This window comes from Haliotis rubra, unplaced genomic scaffold, assembly GCF_003918875.1.
Source record: "Haliotis rubra isolate DU_JTF1 unplaced genomic scaffold, ASM391887v1 Scf52, whole genome shotgun sequence".
Classification (NCBI taxonomy): domain Eukaryota; kingdom Metazoa; phylum Mollusca; class Gastropoda; order Lepetellida; family Haliotidae; genus Haliotis; species Haliotis rubra.
In genome coordinates, this window is record NW_025767213.1 from 1,041,825 (window position 1) to 1,069,034 (window position 27,210).

At 39.3% G+C, this 27,210-nt stretch overlaps 1 protein-coding gene across 1 annotated transcript in view; it reads left to right on the forward strand.

The window, feature by feature from the left end:
- The first annotated feature begins 275 nt into the window (after window positions 1-275).
- LOC124292534 (regulator of G-protein signaling 22-like) overlaps window positions 276-27,210 on the forward strand; it is a 134,752-nt gene continuing 107,817 nt past the window's right edge. The window contains 2 exon segments of the mRNA XM_046729658.1: window positions 276-520; window positions 5,739-5,767. Coding sequence (XP_046585614.1) covers window positions 481-520; window positions 5,739-5,767 — 69 coding nt within the window. The 5' untranslated portion in view covers window positions 276-480.

A 27,210-nucleotide genomic window follows, 5' to 3' on the forward strand; every position in this document is an offset into this window, starting at 1 on the left:
TTGAAGAAATCAACCCTTCTTTGCAATGAACACCTGTAACTGAACTCGATACAATGAAATACGATTTGAAAGGAGAGAACATTGTCACAATAATGATAATCTTATCTGCTGTTCAATAACTGATAACCCAATCAGGAGGGTGATCGATACCCGGTTGCCATGGCAGCAGCCAAGTGGGTGAGGGTAGCGCTTGAGCGGCAGACTTGAAGTGCTCAAGTGATTTATATGGTAATTATCAGGTAGAGGCGGTGTTAAGACGCCCATGCTAGAACGCACAGTTGGAGATCATATCGAAGCTATTAGACAGGTACTCCCGCCTTGTGTTCTGGGACGGAAGTTTACGGGGTAACTAGCAGGAGATAGGTGCTGTCTCCGATGACAAGTAATAGTTGACTGAGACTTGACCGTCATGCCGAGTAGCAGGATAAGATTTATTTAGTGTGAGGCGTGGATATGTTGGATACCTGATTTATTCCACACATGGACAATATGATGTCGAATGTTTGTGTCGTCAAAATTGGTAAGTAAAATTGTATTTAATCTTATAATTATAATTGTTTTAAGTTATATAACATCACAAATGATTATTTTCACTTTTTTTATGATCTCTACACATTTCAGGTTTGTTATGGAGTTTTAGATGATTAATATAACACATGTTTGTGTCCTACCTTTAATACTGTATCATTATCACCACATAATCAGATCTTAATTAATCCCAATTTGAAATAAGTAACTTTCTTAAACAGATCAAAGGAACTGGATGATATTAAAAATAATTTTCCATGGATATATTCTGTTTATGAAACAGACCGAAATTAAGCAAACATGGCAATAATTATATTCTCGTATTCAAGTGGGTTGTTTTCCCCCAAAACGTTAACTAATGTTAGAGAATACAGTATGAAATGTGCACTGTCTCCTATCTAAAAAACTTATATATAACGAGTCAATAGTAAATTATATTCTATTAGCAGAGACACAGTACAATAACAAAATAGTCAACAGAAGTCTTTTGAGTGTGACATTGTAAAGATCTGTCCAGTAATTCCACCCTGGTTATGGTGTATTGCCTTCCCTGGTGGTGAGTCCCGGCTGGCTGGAGCTGTCACAGCAGTATTGATTGCCAAGACTTCCACACAAGCTGCCTGTCACCACCCTATCTTCATCACCAGACCTGATGCCACACTGACCTGGTACTGAAAGGCATCACCAGTCTCCTGGAAACACAAGCAATGAACTGCCAACTCCTGGTGCTTGAAACAAAGTACAGTGAACTCATGCTAATACAAACAATTCACTGATTTATCTTATCGTTCAAGCTTGAGCTGCCATTGTGGTGTGTTGCCTCATGGCTCTGTGGATAATGGTCACATGCACGGGCGGATCCAGGAATTTTGAAGTGTGTGTGTGGTGGTGGTGGTGGTGGTGGGGTGGGGTGGGGGTGGGGGTCCAGGAGGGAGTGTTAAAATTTTTAAAAAAAACCTCTGGATCTGCCAATGCATGTCAATATGGAACCTGGATAAACCGAAATTCAAAACACAATTAGGTAACTACATTATTTTCAAGACCTTGATATGTTTCTGTGTAGCTGTGTTTCAAGAAATAGAAGTCAGATACAAACACTGAGCAGGTTTACTATACACCATTATAGCATTTCATCTACATAGATCATAACATGTGATATATTTACACATATATGTTCAAGCATGTTGCAATCATGATACAATAGAACATTGTTCTTCTGGGCATCTGATTCAGGCAAATCTTCCAGATAACCAGTTGTCCAGATTAACAGAACTCTGCATCACAGAGATCTTCTCAACCACAAGTTCTTGAATGTCAAGTTTGCATTACAACATTTATAGGTTCAGATGAGGTTGTTAAACATACATGTACTTCTGTAGAGTGCCCCCATCAATTACAACACCATGGTCCAGTGACCAAGGTATTCTGTAAGCCTGTGCAACTGGTTCTCGGACCATCTGTGTGGACCTGTTACAAAGTATTAGCAGGGCCGAGGCAATGAGGCTTATGCTAGGTATTTCTGTGAAGATCAGAAACATATTAATCCTGGTCAAGTCAGAGACAGGTGTAATCTTGTGTTTATTTTTGTCAGGATTAAACAAACAGGGGACTTAAGCAGGATAATCCGTATTGGCTAAGTTGTAGGGCCTTCTGGGAAAGACCTACACTGATTCAGTCACCAGTTTAACATAGTGGAGTTAGGCCACAATATATTTATGGTTTAGGTTTACCGATTCAACAAACAATAGCCAAAAACCACAATTAGAAAATGAAATACATAATAAATTCCATTTAGTTGTATTTACCTGACTGTTCCATGTTGACAAAAATAAAAGATATGACTACCACAAATATCAGGAATGAAGGAAACTTTAATGTTAAATATTAATTCATTTAATGCACTTTAAGTATTCTCTGACCTCTGAAAAAAGTCTTCTCAGAAGTTACTACACATACATTCTACTGCAATACTGCATCATTATAATTATAAATAGTATTAACATTATATTTTCCCCTTAAATTTATTAATGCAAACAGTGTGATGCGAGATGAAAAGTTAATGTTGAGTTAGACATTTTTTTATCACTTTATTTCAACTGACCTAGGCTTATTGCTTATCAAAAGTCTGTAACCCCCTGAACTAAAGTTTGTGTTAGCACAAAGGTCAAAGTGTAAGCAGAGATGACAAACAGATAAATGTAGTCATCTGTTCTGTGCACCAGGGAGTCTTAAACCCAAATCATTTATATGTGTAGCATTATTAAGGTGTTAGGGTGGCCCAACAGTCACTATGAGGGTTCATACTGACTAGTCCAGGTTGATTCCTGTTGTACACTGTGCCACCTGTGTACTGTTTCCAGAACAGACACCACACAGTAATTCAAAGTAGTGCACAATCCCTCTTTTAAAACCAGTGTAACATCGTCAGCTAGTGCCACACTGATGTACCACCCCATGTAGGAACATGTCTATCTGGGTCCACTGGCTGTGGGAATCATCTCCATGATCACTGGAGGCTTTCCTACTTCAGTAAGATCCTGTGATGTGACTGTAATACCTGATTGAATAGTGTGTCCTTCCTTGCATGTGTGTGATGTCCTCAGTAAGATGCTGTGATGTGACTGTAATACCTGATTGAATAGTGTGTCCTTCCTTGCATGTGTGTGATGTCCTCAGTAAGATCCTGTGATGTGACTGTACTACATGATTGAATAGTGTGTCCTTCCTTGCATGTGTGTGATGTCCTCAGTAAGATCCTGTGATGTGACTGTACTACATGATTGAATAGTGTGTCCTTCCTTGCATGTGTGTGATGTCCTCAGTAAGATGCTGTGATGTGACTGTAATACATGATTGAATAGTGTGTCCTTCCTTGCATGTGTGTGATGTCCTCAGTAAGATCCTGTGATGTGACTGTACTACATGATTGAATAGTGTGTCCTTCCTTGCATGTGTGTGATGTCCCTCAGTAAGATGCTGTGATGTGACTGTACTACATGATTGAATAGTGTGTCCTTCCTTGCATGTGTGTGATGTCCCTCAGTAAGATGCTGTGATGTGACTGTACTACATGATTGAATAGTGTGTCCTTCCTTGCATGTGTGTGATGTCCTCAGTAAGATCCTGTGATGTGACTGTACTACATGATTGAATAGTGTGTCCTTCCTTGCATGTGTGTGATGTCCTCAGTAAGATGCTGTGATGTGACTGTACTACATGATTGAATAGTGTGTCCTTCCTTGCATGTGTGTGATGTCCTCAGTAAGATGCTGTGATGTGACTGTAATACATGATTGAATAGTGTGTCCTTCCTTGCATGTGTGTGATGTCCTCAGTAAGATGCTGTGATGTGACTGTAATACATGATTGAATAGTGTGTCCTTCCTTGCATGTGTGTGATGTCCTCAGTAAGATGCTGTGATGTGACTGTAATACCTGATTGAATAGTGTGTCCTTCCTTGCATGTGTGTGATGTCCTCAGTAAGATCCTGTGATGTGACTGTAATACCTGATTGAATAGTGTGTCCTTCCCTGTGTGATGTCCTGCTGTGATGTGACTGTAATACCTGTGATGCATGTGTGTGATGTCCTCAGAGATCCTGTGATGTGACTGTACTACATGATTGAATAATGATTGAATGTCCTTCCTTGCATGTGTGTGATGTCCTCAGTAAGATGCTGTGATGTGACTGTAATACATGATTGAATAGTGTGTCCTTCCTTGCATGTGTGTGATGTCCTCAGTAAGATGCTGTGATGTGACTGTAATACCTGATTGAATAGTGTGTCCTTCCTTGCATGTGTGTGATGTCCCTCAGTAAGATCCTGTGATGTGACTGTACTACATGATTGAATAGTGTGTCCTTCCTTGCATGTGTGTGATCAGTAAGATGCTGTGATGTGACTGTAATACATGATTGAATAGTGTGTCCTTCCTTGCATGTGTGTGATGTCCTCAGTAAGATGCTGTGATGTGACTGTACTACATGATTGAATAGTGTGTCCTTCCTTGCATGTGTGTGATGTCCTCAGTAAGATCCTGTGATGTGACTGTACTACATGATTGAATAGTGTGTCCTTCCTTGCATGATGTCCCTCAGTAAGATGCTGTGATGTGACTGTAATACCTGAGAATAGTGTGTCCTTCCTTGCATGTGTGTGATGTCCTCAGTAAGATCCTGTGATGTGACTGTACTACATGATTGAATAGTGTGTCCTTCCTTGCATGTGTGTGATGTCCTCAGTAAGATGCTGTGATGTGACTGTACTACATGATTGAATAGTGTGTCCTTCCTTGCATGTGTGTGATGTCCTCAGTAAGATGCTGTGATGTGACTGTACTACATGATTGAATAGTGTGTCCTTCCTTGCATGTGTGTGATGTCCTCAGTAAGATGCTGTGATGTGACTGTAATACATGATTGAATAGTGTGTCCTTCCTTGCATGTGTGTGATGTCCTCAGTAAGATCCTGTGATGTGACTGTACTACATGATTGAATAGTGTGTCCTTCCTTGCATGTGTGTGATGTCCCTCAGTAAGATCCTGTGATGTGACTGTACTACATGATTGAATAGTGTGTCCTTCCTTGCATGTGTGTGATGTCCTCAGTAAGATGCTGTGATGTGACTGTACTACCATGATTGAATAGTGTGTCCTTCCTTGCATGTGTGTGATGTCCTCAGTAAGATGCTGTGATGTGACTGTAATACCATGATTGAATAGTGTGTCCTTCCTTGCATGTGTGTGATGTCCTCAGTAAGATGCTGTGATGTGACTGTACTACATGATTGAATAGTGTGTCCTTCCTTGCATGTGTGTGATGTCCTCAGTAAGATGCTGTGATGTGACTGTACTACATGATTGAATAGTGTGTCCTTCCTTGCATGTGTGTGATGTCCTCAGTAAGATGCTGTGATGTGACTGTACTACATGATTGAATAGTGTGTCCTTCCTTGCATGTGTGTGATGTCCTCAGTAAGATGCTGTGATGTGACTGTACTACATGATTGAATAGTGTGTCCTTCCTTGCATGTGTGTGATGTCCTCAGTAAGATGCTGTGATGTGACTGTACTACATGATTGAATAGTGTGTCCTTCCTTGCATGTGTGTGATGACCTCAGTAAGATGCTGTGATGTGACTGTAATACCTGATTGAATAGTGTGTCCTTCCTTGCATGTGTGTGATGTTGATTTACTTTCTGTTACAGAGCCAGCAGAAGTTGATGTGGATGATGTGGTGAGTCTACTTTGACACACAATACACTGTTGTACAACTGACACACACTACACTGTTGTACAACTGACACACACTACACTGTTGTACAACTGACACACACTACACTGTTGTACAACTGACACACACTACACTGTTGTACAACTGACACACACTACACTGTTGTACAACTGACACACACTACACTGTTGTACAACTGACACACACTACACTGTTGTACAACTGGACACACACTACACTGTTGTACAACTGACACACACTACACTGTTGTACAACTGACACACACTACACTGTTGTACAACTGACACACACTACACTGTTGTACAACTGACACACACTACACTGTTGTACAACTGACACACACTACACTGTTGTACAACTGACACACACTACACTGTTGTACAACTGACACACTACACTGTTGTACAACTGACACACACTACATTGTTGTACAACTGACACACACTACACTGTTGTACAACTGACACACACTACACTGTTGTACAACTGACACACAATACAATGACCCATGAAGGTCCGGGTTAGAATTGATCTTCAGTAACCCATGCTTGTCTTAAGAGGCGATTAACAGGATTGGGTGGTCAGGCTTGCTGACTTGGTTGACACGTCATCATATCCCAATTGCGTAGATCGATGCTCATGCTGTTGGTCACTGGATTGTCTGGTCCAGACTCGATTATTTACAGACCGCCGCCATATAGCTGGAATATTGCTGGGTGAAGCGTAAAACTAGACTCAATCAATCAATTACAATACACTTTTGTACAGATGACACACAATACAAAATGTCCTATTGGGAATTGTTTCAGCCCAGGTATAACATTATTTAGATATACATATAAACTAGGCTGTTCATGCATACATTGATGTTGATTGAAACTTGATCTTTTCTTAAACATTAATAGTCAAAAGGAATGCACGTATAGTCAGAGAGAATGAATATATATAATGACTTGTAGTGCAACCATGGATGTTTATTGTTATTGTTATTACACAATGTATCACATACACAACCACAGGTCTGGGGAAACACTCAGGAGACAGCTGACCTGGTACCTGAGATACCCATCCCAGGGGTACTTCCTACTTCCAAGCTGTGTTGCGTATGGCCCTTTTTTAAGGAGATGGGCAATGTCAGCCTGTATGAGAGACTTAGAGGGTTTCATAGTGAGTCATGAAGACTGACCCTGAACAATTCCCTCATATGAATGAAAATAACTTGAACCGTTGTTTAAATTGAATGATTTAGGAAATAATATAGAAAAGATAGAGAAAGTTGAATTATAGTTTGTGAAGATATGAATTGATGTGCATTGTGAGTCCAACACTGTCACAGGATCACTCATACCCCGTCCCATCATGTTTCTGTCCCCAGTATAGTAGTTCCCTTGTCTTGGCTGAAACAAGCTGCACAGTCATCTTACCATGTTAAAGCACATGATGTCAGATCATAATGCAAAGTCACCTGTTAATCTGACATGAGATATGACCATTTTGTCCCATTTACCACTTTCAGGTGGAAGAGATCTCAAGCTCTGTATCAGAACACATGGCTTCTTTGTAACGTTTACTTATGTTTTCCAGATCAATAGGCAATTTATATTTCTGGGCTGTGTTATATTTTTCAAAATTTCCTTTAATTTAGATGATATTGAACATTGATATATATTTTCAACATAAAGAGTTTTGTCATGTAAATATTTCAGATAATTGTTTATGTGAATAGACCATGGAGTTATAATCCACCATGTCTAATTACAGAATTGTACCCTTTGAATGTGGTATTCTTTGATGAACCCCTCAACAAAACCCTAGTAATGCCTGTGGACTTAATCACCTTTTCAGTACATTTTTTCCAAAAACCCTTGATTAATATTGGCTTTCTGGTAGTTAATTATTTGTTCCTCGCTCCCTCCCACACTTACAGCTCTGGCTGTGTTTCACCAATGTCCCAGTGCTATTGTGTCGAGGTCCTTGTTATCAGGTGTCCCCATGGCTGACTGGACAGGTCAGCAGGCAGAACGGTCACCTGGCTCATGGGAGATACTCCCTGATGTCGGGGATCATGTTCTCACTTCACACACTACAACTTAATTTGTTATGACAATGTTAATATGGAGACCTAGCTTGTTCTTATTGAGGCTATGTTTTGCCTCTGCTTGTGGTAGCAATACCGACTGATCTCTTTACCAATGTTGATCCCCTGTGTTGAAGCCCACAGAATGGAGCCAGTGGACCATGAGGGTTCTACACGTCCAGTTGTGGTCCTGCTCATGTACATGACTGTCTTTTCTTCCATACATTTGTTGCAATGGAGGTAGTTCAGCTCCCAGACATATCTGTGATAGCCCACTGAGTTGTACATTGTTCTGGCGATCTCTTATTTCTCTTTGTATTGATGTTTTATCAGTCACAAGGACTAAGGTGTAATACCCAATATTGTTGACAAGACATGCTGGGTGGTGGGAGATAGGAGTTAACTTACTTATAACAGTTGATCACAGTTTAACAGACTTCAGTGTTGCCCAGCAAACCCCTGTCCCGTATGTGGGATATCTTTATAGAGGATAACAGTGATTGTAATTTACATAGCGGATTACAAAACTCAATTAGTTTTAGACTGAATGGAAGCATTAAACAACGATATGTGAAAAATATCATATCTTTTCGGAAAACAGTACCAAACAGCAGATTATTGGAGCAGCATTTATTGTTACCAACAATTCTAATTCTGATATATTTCAGTGATATAGCAATCATTCAGTTTTGTTTAAGCAATCCCCAGTGTTATGTGTAAAGTAAGGAAACTCACCCAGACATGAGTTAAAGTATATCTACCAGGGTATTATTCCAACTCATTGCCTTTGTAAAAACTTATCTCGTGTAAGTGAGTGAGTGAATTAAAATTTAGCGTCACGCCAGTAATGCCTGGTAAGAAGATATGTTACATTATATGTGTTTGAAATACAACCCTACATCCACTGGGAGAAAGCACTTCATAATTACACACAGACTCTATCCAATGTAAATATTCAAAATATATATTGTTTACCTAATCCGTTGTGTGTCTTGCAACGTAAAAATGAAACCAGGAATTAAACCTGATTTTTGGGTCATTTTGTTTGTCTGCTTTTTATGATGAATTAAACAATGATTTGGATGTTATTACCCTCCAATGAGAACCTTCACGATTTCATTAAGGCAGATAATAAGTAGGCACCATAACAGTGTGGGTGAAGACAGATTGTAATGACATGTGTTTTGAAGAGATAGATCAAGGTTAACCATAATTAGGAAAGGGATGATCATAATTACATAGTTTGGGATAATTCTGATGGACAAAAGGATTGTCAACACAGTTATTGTGTTTGTTTCTTATACTGTAGTTAGTTGGTGTATGTTTCTGGTCAGGTTCTTACGTTACATTTTACCTCTCAGAAAGGTTTTGGAACCCCCAACACCCATACGTATCCACCACATGCAGAGTACAATTAGCAATCATTGTAGTTGGATTCAAGGTGTTAGTTAGGCAGCAAGCTAAGACAATTTTAGTTAAACATGTAGTTGTTCAAGTGGGTGTTAGATTTTGTCAGGTAGAATTATTAAAACTGAAACTTAGTAATTTAAGATGGTTGATCATAATTACATACTTTGTGAGAAGGCTGATCATGTTTACATACTTTGGGAGAAGGTTGATCATAATTACATACTTTGGGTGAAGGTTGATCATATTTACAAACTTCAGAAGAAGGTTGATAATAATTGCAAACTTCGGAAGAAGGTAGATCATATTTATAAACTTCAGGAGAAGGTTGATCATGATTGTATATGTTGTGAGAGCTGATCATACTTAAATAAAGTTAATGATAAAAACATACTTTGGGAGGAGGTTGAACATATTTACATAATTTGGGAGGAGGTTGATAAGATTTACATACTCTGGGAGGAGGTTCATCACATTTAGAAACTTTGGAAAAAGCTTGATCATGTTTACATACTCTTGGAGAGGGCTGATTATATGTACATACTTTGGGAGGATGATTATCAAATTTACATGCTATAAGAGATTGTTGATAATAACATACTTTGGGAGTAGGTTGATCATGTTTACATACTTTGAGAGAAGGCTGATCATGTTTACATACTTTGAGAGAAGGCTGATCATGTTTACATACTTTGAGAGAAGGCTGATCATGTTTACATACTTTGAGAGAAGGCTCATCATGTTTACATACTTTGAGAGAAGGCTGATCATATTTACATACTTAGGGAGAAGGCTGATCATGGTTACATACTCTGGGAGAAGGCTGATCATATTTACATACTTTGGGAAAAGGCTGATCATGTTTACATACTTTGAGAGAAGGCTGATCATGTTTACATACTTTGAGAGAAGGCTGATCATGTTTACATACTCTGAGAGAAGTCTGATCATGTTTACATACTTTGAGAGAAGGCTGATCATGTTTACATACTTTGAGAGAAGGTTGATCATGTTTACATACTCTGGGAGAAGGTTGATCATGTTTACATACTTTGAGAGAAGGCTGATCATGTTTACATACTTTGAGAGAAGGTTGATCATGTTTACATACTTTGGGAGAAGGCTGATCATGTTTACATACTTTGAGAGAAGGCTGATCATGTTTACATACTTTGAGAGAAGGTTGATCATGTTTACATACTTTGAGAGAAGGTTGATCATGTTTACATACTCTGGGAGGAGGTTGATCACATTTAGAAACTTTGGAAAAAGCTTGATCATGTTTACATACTCTTGGAGAGGGCTGATTATATGTACATACTTTGGGAGGATGATGATCAAATTTACAACCTTTCGGAGAAGGTTGATCATAATTGTATACTTTGGGAGAAGACTGATCATATTTACATGCTATAAGAGATTGTTGATAATAACATACTTTGGGAGTAGGTTGATCATGTTTACATACTTTGAGAGAAGGCTGATCATGTTTACATACTTTGAGAGAAGGCTGATCATGTTTACATACTTTGAGAGAAGGCTGATCATGTTTACATACTTTGAGAGAAGGCTCATCATGTTTACATATACTGGGAGAAGGTTGATCATGTTTACATACTTTGGAAAAAGCTTGATCATGTTTACATACTTTGGAAAAAGGTTTATCATGTTTACATACTTTGGGAGAAGGCTGATCATGTTTACATACTTTGAGAGAAGGCTGATCATGTTTACATACTTTGGGAAAAGGTTTATCATGTTTACATACTTTGGGAGAAGGTTGATCATGTTGAACATACTTTTGATCATGTTTACATACTTTGAGAGAAGGCTGATCATGTTTACATACTCTGGGAGAAGGTTGATCATGTTTACATACTTTGGGAGAAGGTTGATCATGTTTACATACTTTGAGAGAAGGTTGATCATGTTTACATACTTTGAGAGAAGGTCTGATCATGTTTACATACTTTGAGAGAAGGCTGATCATGTTTACATGTTTACATACTCTGGGAGAAGGTTGATCATGTTTACATACTTTGGGAGAAGGTTGATCATGTTTACATACTTTGAGAGAAGGCTGATCATGTTTACATACTTTGGGAGAAGGTTGATCATGTTTACATACTTTGAGAGAAGGCTGATCATGTTTACATACTTTGAGAGAAGTCTGATCATGTTTACATACTCTGGGAGAAGGTTGATCATGTTTACATACTTTGGGAGAAGGTTGATCATGTTTACATACTTTGAGAGAAGGCTGATCATGTTTACATACTCTGATCATGTTTACATACTCTGGGAGAAGGTTGATCATGTTTACATACTTTGGGAGAAGGTTGATCATGTTTACATACTTTGAGAGAAGGTTGATCATGTTTGCATACTTTGGGAGAAGGTTGATCATGTTTACATACTTTGAGAGAAGGCTGATCATGTTTACATACTTTGGGAGAAGGTTGATCATGTTTACATACTTTGAGAGAAGGCTGATCATGTTTACATACTTTGAGAGAAGGCTGATCATGTTTACATACTTTGAGAGAAGTCTGATCATGTTTACATACTCTGGGAGAAGGTTGATCATGTTTACATACTTTGGGAGAAGGTTGATCATGTTTACATACTTTGAGAGAAGGCTGATCATGTTTACATACTTTGGGAGAAGGCTGATCATGACAGCATGTCTGATGACCATGAACATCAATCTACACAATTGGGATGCAGTGACATGTGTTAACCAAGTCAGCGAATCTTACCACCTGATCCCGTTAGTCGCCTCTTTGCATACTTTGGAAGAAGGTTGATAATAATTACATGCTTTGGTAGAAGACAGATCATGATAATATGCTTTCGGATAAACAGACATATTTATTATAGGGGTAGGTAGATCCTGATTATATGCTTTGGGAGAATATACATGACAATTACAGTGGGAGCATTTGACACCATCACCAGGATGACAAAGACCATCCTACCAAATAAAGGTTTGGGCCTCCATGTTCTGGAATGTCGAGGTTGTCATCATGCTGGATGATCTTCACAAAGGCCAAACAATAAATGGACCATAATACACTGCTCCTTTGAGATTATTTACAGGATTAGATGTAGAAAAACATAAAAAGATGTAAAGATTTTGTCTGGCATGATTGGTCTTAAACATTGGCACTCGGTAAGGGAGGTAAGATCTTAAAAGGTCATATTTACAGTTAAGGACATAGGAAGAGTCTGATAATATTTAGAAACATGGGAGAGGACTCTGTCTTGTGAACATCTTTCAGTTGTACTGGCTATTTTGCTGGCCTGATTTACAATTCTCCTTAGTTATTCTTACTTTGGATGGACAGAGATTTAAACCATGTGTGAATGGTGAAAGTTAAAATGCTTTGGATAAAACAGATGTTTCAGCATGAAATACACATAGTTGTCTGATGAAGCAAAGTCTTTATATAAAGTATATATGAGGTCAGTTTTAGCAGCCTGCTGAATTTAGAATCAATCACAATTCCAAGTTATTTAAACAGGGTGCACAAAGTCTGACCTAGACTACCAGTTGTCTGACTTCCATTTTGCGGAAGCTGTGATGGCTGAGTGACTTAGATCGCTGACTTTGTCTGCTGGCAATAAGGTGCCAGGCTCTGAGAGTGAGGGTTCGTATCCCAGATGTGACTCAATCTAGAAAAAAGTACTAAAATCTGTACTTCACTGAGAAAATGAATCCCAAATATAACTTATGTTACACTGGTCTGAGATGTGGAAATTCTTCGAAAAGGTGTGCTCTTTTATCAGGATATTGCTCCAGTGTGCAAGTCAGTCATTGCCATGGTTACACTCCACAAGTGTGGTTTTGAACTCTATTGAAGCTCCTTCTTTATTCTCCCTTGATCTGGCTCCATCAGACTTCCATCTGTTCAAAAGAAAGAGAACTAACCAGAATCCATATTGATTTGATTGCTGATATTTCAGAAGTGGTGGAAGGCTTTGGATTGCCAAGGAAGGACTTCAGCTAAACTTGAATAAAATCAGTCTAAAATTGATGCATGTATAAAATGGTATATCTGTTATCTGGGAGAAAGATTGAGCTATATATTTTCTCCCCAGGGAGGCAGGGAATTAAGTGGCTTGATGAGAACATTGTTTTCTTTTCATTATTGATGTTTTGCCCAGCAATTACAGTAATACGAGTAATTAGCTAAACAAGTAGCTCTCATGAACATTGTATGGGTAAGTGACATTATCCAGATGCGGTAATCAATAAGGACTATGTTGGTCAAACACAGGGTTCCAGGTCAGGGTTGCCATGAAGCGCGGCACCAAACATGAGGAGCACAACCTTCACGGGCCCTAGTTCACCTGACAAATTGTTACACATTAATTGGGGGTATTTATGGATTCTGAAAGGCAGGTGGCCATGGTAACAGTTGGATGCTTTTTTCCTTATTGATCCAAGGAATTAGATAAAGTAGTGCTCAAGTCTCAAGTCTCCGTGAACTAAGGGTGGACCTGGGCCCCGTTTCACAAAGCTCTCGTAGAGCTACGACTATCGTAAGTCAATGTTACAGTAAAGGAGGTAGGAATGCTACGAGGAAAGTTATGAGATCTTAGGCTTACGAGAGCTTTATGAAACGGGGCCCAGTAGTGACCCTCATCTTCTCAACCCTGGGTAGGCTGTCTGTTAAAGCAGATGCTGGTACAGTTATGTTTGATTTAGATTCACAGGAATTTCAGTTTCACAATCACACAAACAGATGAAAATCAGGCGCAATTAATTTGAAGGGTGTATAGAGAGTCATTATGCAAGGATTTTGAATACACATGGTTTTGGTCTTTTCTGTTGTTATTGAATAATCTGATTCAGCTACCAAGTCACCAGTTGTCATGAAGCTGCTCTTGTTAGTCTAGCCATAGTGCTTATTTGTATTCCAAAAATTTAGTTGTAAACATGTAAGTCTGCATTTGAATAGAACTATTACAATGATATATTTTCTTATTTTCAAATGTTCTCTTAAGCTGATCTTTAAACCCACATTTTTGTACAAAAGGATTGCTTTGGGTATGAATTTGTCATTCAGACTTACACAAGCGTACTATGTAGGAGGCAACATCATCGGTTTGTTCATGTTGGTTTCATCCTCGTCATCCGTGAAAAAGTGTGCTGGACTTAGATAATCCCAGAGTTATGACTACCGAGTCTCCCATTTACTCAGTCCTATAGTTGTATGTCATAGCAACACAGTTGCTTCATCAAATCTAGGGGTACATTTGAATTATTCATCAACAGGTGCACAGATTGTTCTTTAGCTATATGATTGGTAGCATTCAGTTTGAGTTAAGGTGGAAGTTATGGGTTGTTCTGGAACAGAACAGAAAGTAGTTCTTTGATAACAAAGATTGATAACTGTAATCTGATCTTGACCAAATCAGAACAGAAGACAACTCATAAATAATCATGGTGGATTGTTGGTGCACTGACTTTGGATAGACCGAAGTGACCAGTTCTAGTCAGGGGTACTACTTTTGCTCTGTATTGCGAGTCATCATGTTCATGACTTCATTCAGTAAATATGCATATATATTTTTCTTTTCAATATTGATAAAATTTCTGAATAAACTGAAAAGTTGCCAAAGTTAATTTTTCAGTTTGCATGATTCTGAATGAGTATGTGTATATTTGTATCAATTTCAGTAATAAAACACGTGCAGACATGAACTACATATTTCTATAGTGTTTAAGATGTTATGGCTGTAGTTAATCAATAGACTCAATACTACATTTAGTACCTTTGTGTTTATTAAGAAACTTGGCAGTTAATTAGGAAGTTACTCCACTGTATTGACCCCAGTGTCACTGCGTATCGACTTCTGATAACTAGTTGAGAAATAGTTCCATTCCTAGGTGCATCCTTAACAACATCAATAAGTGACATATACCTGTTCAGTTATTGTATTCAAGTTGATTGAATCAGCACACATCAAATAGATTTTATGTTGGATCTGTCAAACAATAGATAAGTGTAGCCTAGGCTGCCAGTACTGTTAGATATTGTGTACCTGGCTGGTTGGGAATGCAATATTGTGTAGCACGTTCACATACATGGTAGAGATTAGTGACTCGAGTTGTAGGACAGTGTAATTTCCTCCTGGTGTAGGGATTAGCTGCTCGCAGGAATGAGTTAATGTTTTTTCCTGTGGTTCATTGATTCTGTGTTAATGTTTTGTAGTGTGTTAGGTAGGACTTAGTTAGGCATTCCTTTCCACAGATTGTTGAGTCAGAGACTGAAATAAAAATATAAATACCATTTTTATCATGTACTTCTGCGTATTACTGAATGTTGGGTAAAATATAGAAAAATGAAAAATATATATCTAAAAGGTCTTTTTTCGTAATTACTAAAAATGTCAACAGACTGAAGATAATATTCTTTTGTAATTTGGGGATTAGCAATGTAGGAATTGGTTTCATTCTTTAAGTTTAGTTCTACTAACATGTTTCACAGTGACAGCGTACTTCATGATTAGGACAGGGATGTATACAAGTTTCATTCAAAGGGTAAATAACCTAATTATTCAGCCTTCAAGATGCAGTGTCAGTAATGCCAAAGAAGTTACTCAAAACCTATCAAATCTTCTCTAAAAAACCATGATTTCTTCAGCTGCATTTTTCTAAAATCATTTTTTGTTTTTGTTCATATCAAATTACAAGTAGGTCAGTCATAGTTTAGTGGGAGATTAAATCCATTTTATGATGGAAACTGAACCCACCAGCCATGGTCACAGTTTCTATACAGTGCAGAGTTATGTCCCTTTAAAGTTTACAGCCATGTGAAGTGATATGGTTTACTGGTGGCGTGGGGGTTCATTTAATCAGCAGCGGAAGGTGTTTATTCATGGCCATGTTTGGATTGTGAAGGAAATGACACTCAAGGCTGATATTAAATAACAATGTTTATCAAAAGTACCTGGTTCAACATATATTGATGCCAGTTTATGATTAAAGGGATTAGAATTCGTTGCCTGTGCACACATGGCTATTGATATGAAGCATTATGTTTACTTGGATGTCAGATGGACAGAGACTGTAATTGTAATTCAAATGTACAAGCTTGATGTACATAAAGTTTATGTGAAGAGCACATTGTCTTCCACGGTTACACTTTTTTCATTTATATACTGTATACAGTATTTACAGATCTATTTCTAAACCATGGGCTGGTGGTTGACATAAAACAAAGCAACCAATATTACTAACCATATCGTTTTTATATGAAGATATCTGGTTTGTAGGGCATAATGAAAAGTGGAGTTGAAAGCAATGTGCTGCTTGTTCCTTTGTGCACCGACTTTGTGGAGAGTGTTTAACGAAAAATGTACATCTGGGTAATAAAAGACTACTCAGAAAAGTTGTAATTGTTTCCCAAAGTTGATGGTTTGTGATCTTAAGTCATAAACATATAATCATGTCTGTCTTTATCAAATACTGAATGAAACATTCTGTACTGTCATACAGGCGGTGGGGTGGCCTAGTGGTTAAAGCGTTCGCTCCTCACGGCGAAGGCCCGGGTTCGATTCCCCACATGGGCACAATGTGTAAAGCCCATTTCTGGTGTCCCCCGCTGTGATATTGCTGGAGTATTGCTAAAAGCAGCGTAAAACCCAACTCACTCACTGTAGTGTCATACCTACATATCAGAGGACGTCAAATATGAAAAATAAGTTTGTGAATGTTCCATTAATTATTTGTTCCATGTGTTCTATCATGTATTTGTTGTGTCATATTAATACGCTCAAAACTGATTAGTTCCAAAATGAGTTGTATATTTCCCTGAAATGAGTTATCAAACACCATTAAACACGTACTTAGTTGATGTAAACACTGTAAGATGTATTACCAGTACTCCACTTTCTGTTGAATAAAAGAACAAACTTACTTAAGAAAAACAGTTACTTAAAATACAGTTAATGAATAATTCTATTTATCCCATGCCATATCAGTTTTCATCATATTAAATGTTCTTGCAGACTTACTTTAAATGTTTACCTAAAACTTTAAGAAACCAGACTTAAGTGGTTTTGTTTGTTACATTATGCAGACATGCCTTTCAATATCTCGTAAATAACAAGCTGTATACAATGATCACCCTTCCTGTTCAAATTCTCCCCGATATCCAGAACAATGTAAGGTTTGGGTTTGTAAGTGCACTTTTATGTCCCCCTGAAGGTAGGTGTTGAAGTGTCAGCGTGAGACCGGAATACCCCAGTACGTCACACACTACATAGATCATGTATATTGCATTGTGGGAATCCAACTGTGCGCTGCCTGGCTGAGTAGCGCTACATAATTCAGGTGGGGGTAGCGCTGAGCATCAGCCCCATGTTTATGGCCTCACCTCTCCTGTCGTGATTACACAAGCCACTAAGCCATGCACTGACAGTTTTTGTCTTCTCTGTGAAAAGTAATCAATCTTCTCTTTGAAGCAAGTTGCTGAAACCTGATCACTCGTCTATACACCACTACTGAAGTTATTTCAAGCTTTGAATACATGGCACATTTTTATTTTGATTAATTGTGAGGTGCCAGGTAAACAAAGCTCAGCATATCAGATATTCTGAAGGATAATTTATGTTGCCACTCAAGTTCAGTGCTAAAATCTGCTTGTGGTGAGACATGCATAGGAGAGGTTTTCATCATCCTGATCACATCAACCTTTCGGTTACCTTGGTATTCTTTTACCTGTTGAAGGAAGTAAAGACATTAGTGTGAGTTTGAACTGAAAGTAAACTGAAGACATGTACGGTAATAGCTCTGTAAATATCATGCCTAGCTGGAACATCCTAAAATCCTTTAAAATGTTGTGTTAGTGTTCAATATTTATGCACAAAATATTTGCAGATAAATACTGACACAACGTTTGTCAAGAGGCTGTCTTTGTTGCCTTGTGAAACAGTTGACTGTGGCTTTTGCACTGTTTCACCTATGTATCTATGCAGACCAGTGTGCTTGTTTATATGTATTCAGTGAACCAAAACCAGTGTCAGAAGTTATTGTTCGTAACTAATAAACAAATATATCAAATATAATATAAAAAAAGTGGAACCAACTACATGTATATATCTGTACATATGATGGTATGACTTGACCGTCATCTCACAACCAAGATATTGGCCTCATCAATGACCTGGACTACAGAATCTGTGGATGTTGTGATGTGATGGTGATCTTACAACCAAGATATTGGCCTCATCCATGACCTGGACAACAGAAACTGTGGATGTTGTGATGTGATGGTGATTTTACAACCAAGATATTGGCCTCATCCATGACCTGGACAACAGAATCTGTGGATGTTGTGATGTGATGGTGATCTTACAACCAAGATATTGGCCTCATCCATGACCTGGACAACAGAATCTGTGGATGTTGTGATGTGATGGTGATCTTACAACCAAGATATTGGCCTCATCCATGACCTGGACAACAGAATCTGTAGATGGTGTGACTTGACCGTGATCTCACAACCAAGATATTGGCCTCATCAATGACCTGGACAACAGAATCTGTGGATGTTGTGATGTGATGGTGATCTCACAACCAAGATATTGGCCTCATCAATGACCTGGACAACAGAATCTGTAGATGGTGTGACTTGACTGTGATCTCACAACCAAGATATTGGCCTCTCCATGACCTGGACAGCAGAATCTGTGGATGGTGTGACTTGACTGTGATCTCACAACCAAGATATTGGCCTCTCCATGACCTGGACAGCAGAATCTGTGGATGTTGTGATGTGATGGTGATCTTACAACCAAGATATTGGCCTCTCCATGACCTGGACTACAGAATCTGTGATGGTGTGACTTGACCGTGATCTCACAACCAAGATATTGGCCTCTCCATGACCTGGACAGCAGAATCTGTGGATGGTGTGACTTGACTGTGATCTCACAACCAAGATATTGGCCTCCTCTCCATGACCTGGACAGCAGAATCTGTGGATGTTGTGATGTGATGGTGATCTTACAACCAAGATATTGGCCTCTCCATGACCTGGACTGTAGAGTCTGTTGATGGTGTCACTTGACCGCGATTGTGCTGCCTGTCAGTGACAGTATCAGCCAAGATGATTGTGTGCAGCATGCGATGATGAGTGTGCATAGTTTGCATGATGAAACGCATCTATCAATCACTGAGGTGTCATCACCATTACCAGTGATGATGTCTGCTTATTGGATCCTTGTGTTTGTCAAGGTGCTACAGTGGACGAACACTGCAACAGACAGTCAGACAACAGCCAGTACTGTGGTTACACTTTTTATTATCGCCAGTGTGGACTGATGTAGAAGAGGAGGCAAATCTTCCAAGTAGCTTCCCAAGCTGAATGTTTGAAAATAAATCTGTGCATGTGTGAGTGTATGTGTAAAGACACACAGAGAGTTTCAGCAGTGTATATGAAGATATAAAAGACAACACAAATTTTCTCTTACATGTTTCAACTTTATTTGATCTTTGTTGTTTCTTACCATAGATAAGCTGAATTTTGAAATCCAAAAAAGCCATCTGAAGAAATGAGAAAATGGCTTTGTCAGTGAAGATGTCAAATTTGCTATTAAACATCACTATACAAGATTACATACCTTCTAATTTGTTTCTGCTGGGCATTGTATTATATGGAGGGGTTAAGATTACCGTGTGTATTTGTCTCTTAAACAGAGCCGGAAATAGCAATCATCTGTGCACACGTTTCTCCATGATCTACCAGTGATTCAGTTAAACATACCCAATAATATAACGGAAATAATTTCTGATGCTCTGATAAAAAAATATGGAAGATGAAGTTGAAACATATGGGAGGGAAATTTGCATTGTGTCATTTTGTGGATTTCTCTCTCTATATATATGCTTTTGGATAATAAGGAACAATCATTGTTGTCTTCATTATTGCACGAATGCTTGTAAAACATGTCACCTACTTATAAAAGATAACTTTATATTAAACACAAGCCATGATTCTAGAATGTGTGTGACACTACAGCCCTAGTTTTAGCCTGAGTGAGCTCTACCATTTGGAAATGTATGATGTTCGAAAACATATTATCCCGTGATATGACCATCCCAGGACAGTATGTACAAAGGCATGATCTTTGTATGAAATGAAGAACTCTGCATGAAATACATCAATTACAATCAATACTTGATCAGTGTGTGAGAAGTCTCTGTCTCTTAACAACAAGTTTGGTTATTTTAACAATTAAGACTTATTAGATTGTACCATATCACATCTAAGACTGACATTTTGTGTGTGTTCTATGCCTGTATTCTGACATACATTAAGTACCTTGGGGACCGTGTTTTATCGAGCATATGTTCCCTGTAGAAGAGATAATGATCTGAAGCTCCAACTCAATCAATAGCATTCAAATCACAAAGAGGGATTACTCTGTAAGCTCCCCTTCAGGAGTCAGTCACTTGAACAGTGCCATTTGAATCAATTAATGATGCTGTGTAATGACTGAAATCCCTCCCCTGGATTAGGAAGGAGCTGGCAAAGTGTACTCCGCCAATCCCAACCACCATCACTGCTGCAGATGACTACATGGCTGAGTAGAGCAGCTTGTATTCTGATGTTGGGGAATGGCTGCCATAGAAGGAGGTGGCCATGGCAAGGTGTACTCCGCCAACCACCATCACTGCTGCAGATGACTACATGGCTGAGTGTCTCAGCCAACCACCATCACTGCTGCAGATGACTACATGGCTGAGTAGAGCAGCTTGTATTGTAATGTTGGGGAATGGCTGCCACAGAAGGAGGTGGCCATGGCAAGGTGTACTCCGTGAATCCCAACCACCATCACTGGTGCAGATGACTACATGACTGAGTAGAGCAGCTTGTATTGTGATAATGGGGAATGGCTGCCACAGAAGGAGGTGGCCATGGCAAGGTGTACTCCATGAATCCCAACCACCATCACTGCTGCAGATGACTACATGACTGAGTAGAGCAGCTTGTATTGTGATGTTGGGGAATGGCTGCCACAGAAGGAGGTGGCCATGGCAAGGTGTACACCACCAACCACCATCACTGCTGCAGATGACTACATGACTGAGTAGAGCAGCTTGTATTGTGATGTTGGGGAATGGCTGCCACAGAAGGAGGTGGCCATGGCAAGGTGTACTCCACCAACCACCATCACTGCTGCAGATGACTACATGACTGAGTAGAGCAGCTTGTATTGTGATGTTGGGGAATGGCTGCCACAGAAGGAGGTGGCCATGGCAAGGTGTACTCCACCAACCACCATCACTGCTGCAGATGACTACATGACTGAGTAGAGCAGCTTGTATTGTGATGTTGGGGAATGGCTGCCACAGAAGGAGGTGGCCATGGCAAGGTGTACTCCACCAACCACCATCACTGGTGCAGATGACTACATGACTGAGTAGAGCAGCTTGTATTGTGATGTTCGGGAATGGCTGCCACAGAAGGAGGTGGCCATGGCAAGGTGTACACCACCAACCACCATCACTGCTGCAGATGACTACATGACTGAGTAGAGCAGCTTGTATTGTGATGTTGGGGAATGGCTGCCACAGAAGGAGGTGGCCATGGCAAGGTGTACTCCGTGAATCCCAACCACCATCACTGCTGCAGATGACTACATGACTGAGTAGAGCAGGTTGTATTCTGATGTTGGGGAATGGCTGCCATAGAAGCAGGAGGTGATAGGAAGTATGAAACTATATATCAACCTGCCAAGGTTTCACTGTGAATCTAGATGTTTGAATACATGAATACTTTACACCACACACTTGCACTGCCTCCCTGCTCCTAACTCAGACCGTAACTCATTCAAGATCTGTATAACAAAACTCTATAGCATGCATGCACCACAAACATACATGAAGTCAATTTCTTCATTTGGCAAATTCTTATTCAATGTAAAATCTTTTCTATTTCCTGATCTGATAGTGGCCACTTGTTCTGAAGCACTCCTAAAATCCTTGTACAATACCTTGTAGCCAAGAGTCAAAAGGGTTGGCACCAAATGTCAGTGTTGTAGAAGGACCAGCTGGTCAATATCTGACATACATTGTTGTGTCATTACCTGCTGGACAAACTAGCATCAAAAGGACATGAATGGACAAAGTTATTACTATAGTCTCATTATAACTTGCTTAACAGATTTTTGTCCTGATTCCAACTAACACACCAGTACTAATACAGATTGTGACACTACCCTATACCTGCATCTAGTTTAATTTATTTGATATTTTGATGAATCCTGTGAAACATCATACTGTAAAATATCATATAGTTATTTTAAATGTACAGTGTTAGTATTAACAAGGTGAGTGGGGTCTGTTTTGGGTGGACCCACAATATGGCTCCATGCATAACAAAGAGAGATAACACAACAATCTGAGAACAGTTAATTCTGTCAGACTAACTATATTTTACATGAGGTACAATAATAATAAGCTAGTATCAGTGGAAACAGTTAAAATGTCTTACTTCTTCATAATATCATCTTTCCTGTTCCAATATAGTCCACTGAATATCAACACATCACATAAACTCATTGTATGAATTATGAAGCACAAAGTTCTTACATTATGTACTTCACCGTATGGCATGTTCAAGTTTCAATCACTACCAACTTGGCCCATCCCTTCATAACCACCCCCCGACCTGGGAACTGAACACTTTGTGTTTAACCAGTTTGAAATAAGACAAATAACCAAGCTACAATTAGGTAACCACAGCTTATTGTCAGCTTCCCCCAGCCTAACATAGACAATAGAAGGCTGTGTCACTGGTAAACAGAGGTAGTTGTAGAGTTACCCGCCCCTGAGTGTGAGACGTGTCGTTTGACAGCTCCGAGAAAAATAACTGAAACTGAAGTAAAAACAACACAAAGTTGGTGAATTATCACGCGTACGAGTGAAGTATGTGTATAATCAAGAAGAGAAGAAGAAAATGAGCCATGATTCGCCCAGGATTCACCCGCGATGGCCAGCCTTTTAGACGTGGAGTTTGTAAACAGTGTTATGTGCCCGCCATTGACACTCCAGCCTGGCGATCGGAAAACTGACCAACACAATCCGAGGCGCAAGAGAAATCACTCCGGAGAGCGTCAATCTGGTGATGATACCCGGACATATAAAAGTCAGAAATTATACTGAGAAAGGTGAGACAATAACATTGACCGGTAAATATATTCCGGGACAAAGAGTCAGTAATGGCGATGCCCGCGAAAATGCTACAGGTGTAAACAATGACTCAGAAGATGTGAAAACAATGTTTAATTCCTAATGAGTGAATTTATAGACATGAAAACAGAAGTCACAAACAAAATAGATTCATTTGAGTCATCTTTTGAGCAGAAATTAGTGGACAGATTGGCTGTAGTGATAGAAGAAAAGGTGAAGTTAGAAGTCGGAGAAATCAGAAATGAACTCACTGAAAAGTTCAATATCTATGAAGATAAGCTACGTAAACTACAAACTAAATGTTCTAAATTTGAGGAACTATCAGTTAAAGGTGGCGACAACAACAATGACGAAGACCTGTCTCGGACTATAGTGATTAAAAAATCTCCCTGAACAAGCAGATGAAACTGAAAACGATAAGGTGACAGAAAATAAAATATATTCTCTCATGCAGAGATGGTCTGAAATTTCATGACATTCATTTGTGTAAAGTTGAGCGAAAAATGGGGTGGGGCAAGTCCCCTGGAGTAGTTGTTGCTACCGTCGCTGACACTGAACAAGTGAAGAAAATAATGAAAGAGAAGAAGAAGCTACAATCATCTAGAAAATATGAACGGGTGTACATAGAGAACCACATCCCAGCTGACATCAGGAAACAGAACGCCAACATGAGGACACTTCTGAAAGAAATAGGGAAGGAAAGGGATTACACCATAACACGTAAAGGCTTCCTGTCTAAGAAGCGGAATCAACGTGGGCCCCGGGATTAGGATCTACGGCTTGGAGTGTGGAATCTGAGGGGATGGTCCCACATCAATGAAGATAAAAACTCTTTTAAAGCAAACATGATTAATCTTTTAAACTGTGATTTTTTTTGGTATTTGTGAAACTTTTTTAAAAGGTGATGAAATCTGTGTATAGACATACATGGATTGGTAATAACAGAAAATATAAACATAAAAATGCCAAACGAGGATCGGGAGGTGTGGGAGTACTAGTGAATAATGACTTCTTAGCGAGTAACACTGTTGAGGTGTTGGATAATGAACATGATGATATGCTCTGGTTATTAGTATCAAGCAATGTAGCAGCCGACAAGATGTGCATAAGTGTATCATACCTCCCACCGATTGGCTCAAGCAGGTCACATTACTCTGAGCTATTTTTCACTCGTCTGCTTCAGAAAGTGTACGCCTATCAGAACACGGGCCGACTCATGATCGTGGGTGATTGGAACACGCACGTTGTGGCACGCTATCTGACTTTATAGAAAATGTGGATTCTGTATGTGATCACGAAATCTTGGACACTTATGTTAACTCACATGGACATCAATTAATAGATTTCTTGATTGCAATCTTTGTATGGTGAATGGTCGTGTTGGACACAATGATTTTACATGTGTTTCAAATAAGGGTTGTTCAGTTGTTGATTATGTAATTGTACCACATGAGCAACTGAATAAGGTTGATGATTTTAATGTTCACCTTATGACAGATATCATGGAGGAAACAAATCAACAGGATTGTGAAACAGTTCCAGATCATTCTGTAATCGTGACAACTCTCAAATTCTCGGCGAGGAGCCAGGAAATACAGACAACAGAGAATAATTTTCCAAAACAACGGAAACACTTTGATGTTCGAAATCTACCCCTTGACTTCCTATCGGACAACAATGCTATTCAGATGATCACAGAGACAATCAACAAGATAGAAACCTTACTTCAACAAGAACGTAATGTGAACCAGGCCTATCAACACTTTATAAATGTTTTAGATAATGCAATGACCAAAAAACTGCCTTGTAAAAATGTTTTTACTGGAAAAATACTAAAAAACATAAATCTCGATACAACCCATACTGGACTGGCGAGTTACAGCAAGATTGGAACAGTGTTGTAGCAGCAGAGAAAGATTGGCTGAGATGTGATAATAAGAAGAAACAAGCGTGTCTAAGTACTGAGTTTATATACAAAAGGAAATGTTTTGATAAACTACTCAGACAATTAAAAAGAAAATATCATCTTGACCAGCAGAACGAACTTTTAATGTTGCAACAATCAAATGATACTAGAGATTTCTGGAAGAGGATTTGGCGCCTTGGTATGTCAAATGACAGAAAACAACATATCCCTATGGAAGTGATCAGCGATGATGGAACTGTACAGACTGACGTTGAAGATGTTTTGAACAAGTGGAAAACAAGTTATGAACGCCTGTACAACAGAGCTGACCCCTCATGCAATACCGACCACCTGAAGGCAGAGACCCCGTCCGGACAGGCGACAGTGGATTGTTCTTCACTGAACGCACCAATCATGATTCAGGAAGTTGAAAAGGCAGTGTTTCACATGAAAATGGGGAAAACGACTGGACTGGACAACATACCGTGTGAAATACTACACAATACAACGTGCTTCCAGTTACTTCACCGCATAATAAGCTTTTTTTTTTTAAAACAGTGTAAGCCCGACCGCATGGCGCACAGGCATCATTACACCTATACCAAAGGACGGAAGTGACCCTCAGGACCTGCTTGGTTACAGAGGTATTACGCTCATATCTGTACCCTGCAAGGTCTACGCCAATATCCTAAATGCCCAAATTCAAGCATGGTTAGAAAGGAATAGGCTGCTAGCAGAGGAACAGAACGGCTTTCGCTCCGACTGGAACTGTGAAGATCACATTATACTCTCTGTATAGTCTAATCAACAACAGTAAAATGAAGAAAAAATCAACTTTTATATCCGTTTGACGTTTGACACGGTAGATAGGAAATGTCTTTGGTATAAACTGATGTGGACGGGGATGCCAGGGAGAATTATCAACGCAGTGCAATCTTTTGTATGACGACGTTAGTTGCTCATACAGTATCAGTGACTATATCGCTTGCAGTTATAAAGTTGACATTGGCGTAAAACAAGGTTGTTAACTCTGCCCTACTCTTTTTTCCATTTACGCCAACGACCTAGCGGAAGAGATAAAAAAGCTAGATCGCAGAGTCGATATCACTGATGTGACATTATCGTTACTTTTATATGCAGATGACATCGCCCTCATCGCCCCGGACGAAGAATCTCTCCAGAAAATGTTGAATGTTCTGCAGGGATGGTGTAGCAGTTGGAAACTTGACATAATTATTGGAAAAACTAAAGTGATTCACTTTTGCATACCATCAAGAGAGAGGAGTGAATTCAAGTTTACTTGTGGAGACAGGGGGGTTGAGTATACCGACTGCTATCGATATCTTGGTATATATGGTTGAATGAGCACCTGGATATGAGGAAAACTGTGAGAGAACTGTGCAAGCAGAGCACTTTCTTCCCTGTATACCAAGTTTAACAGAGCTGGAGGGATGTATTTTGATGTATATACAAAGTTATACAGATGCCTTGTAAAGCCAGTGCTATTTTATGGAGCCGGAATCTGGGGAATCAACACGTACAGAGAGGTGCAGACAGTACAGAACAGAGCCTGCAAGTACTTCCTGGGAACTGGACAAAACGCCTCCAACGTAGCGACACGTGGAGATATGGGCTGGACATCCCGCACAGTGACACAGCGCACAGAGGTTTGCAGACTCCTAACAAGACTTAACAAGATGAAAAGCGATAGAATCGTCCGTATAATACATGAGTGGGGAAAAACACAGCCCAGATCTTGGGAAAAAAGAGTGTTCAAGTTGTTGGAAAACCATGGTGCTACAGATATAATTGACACAGATATGCCA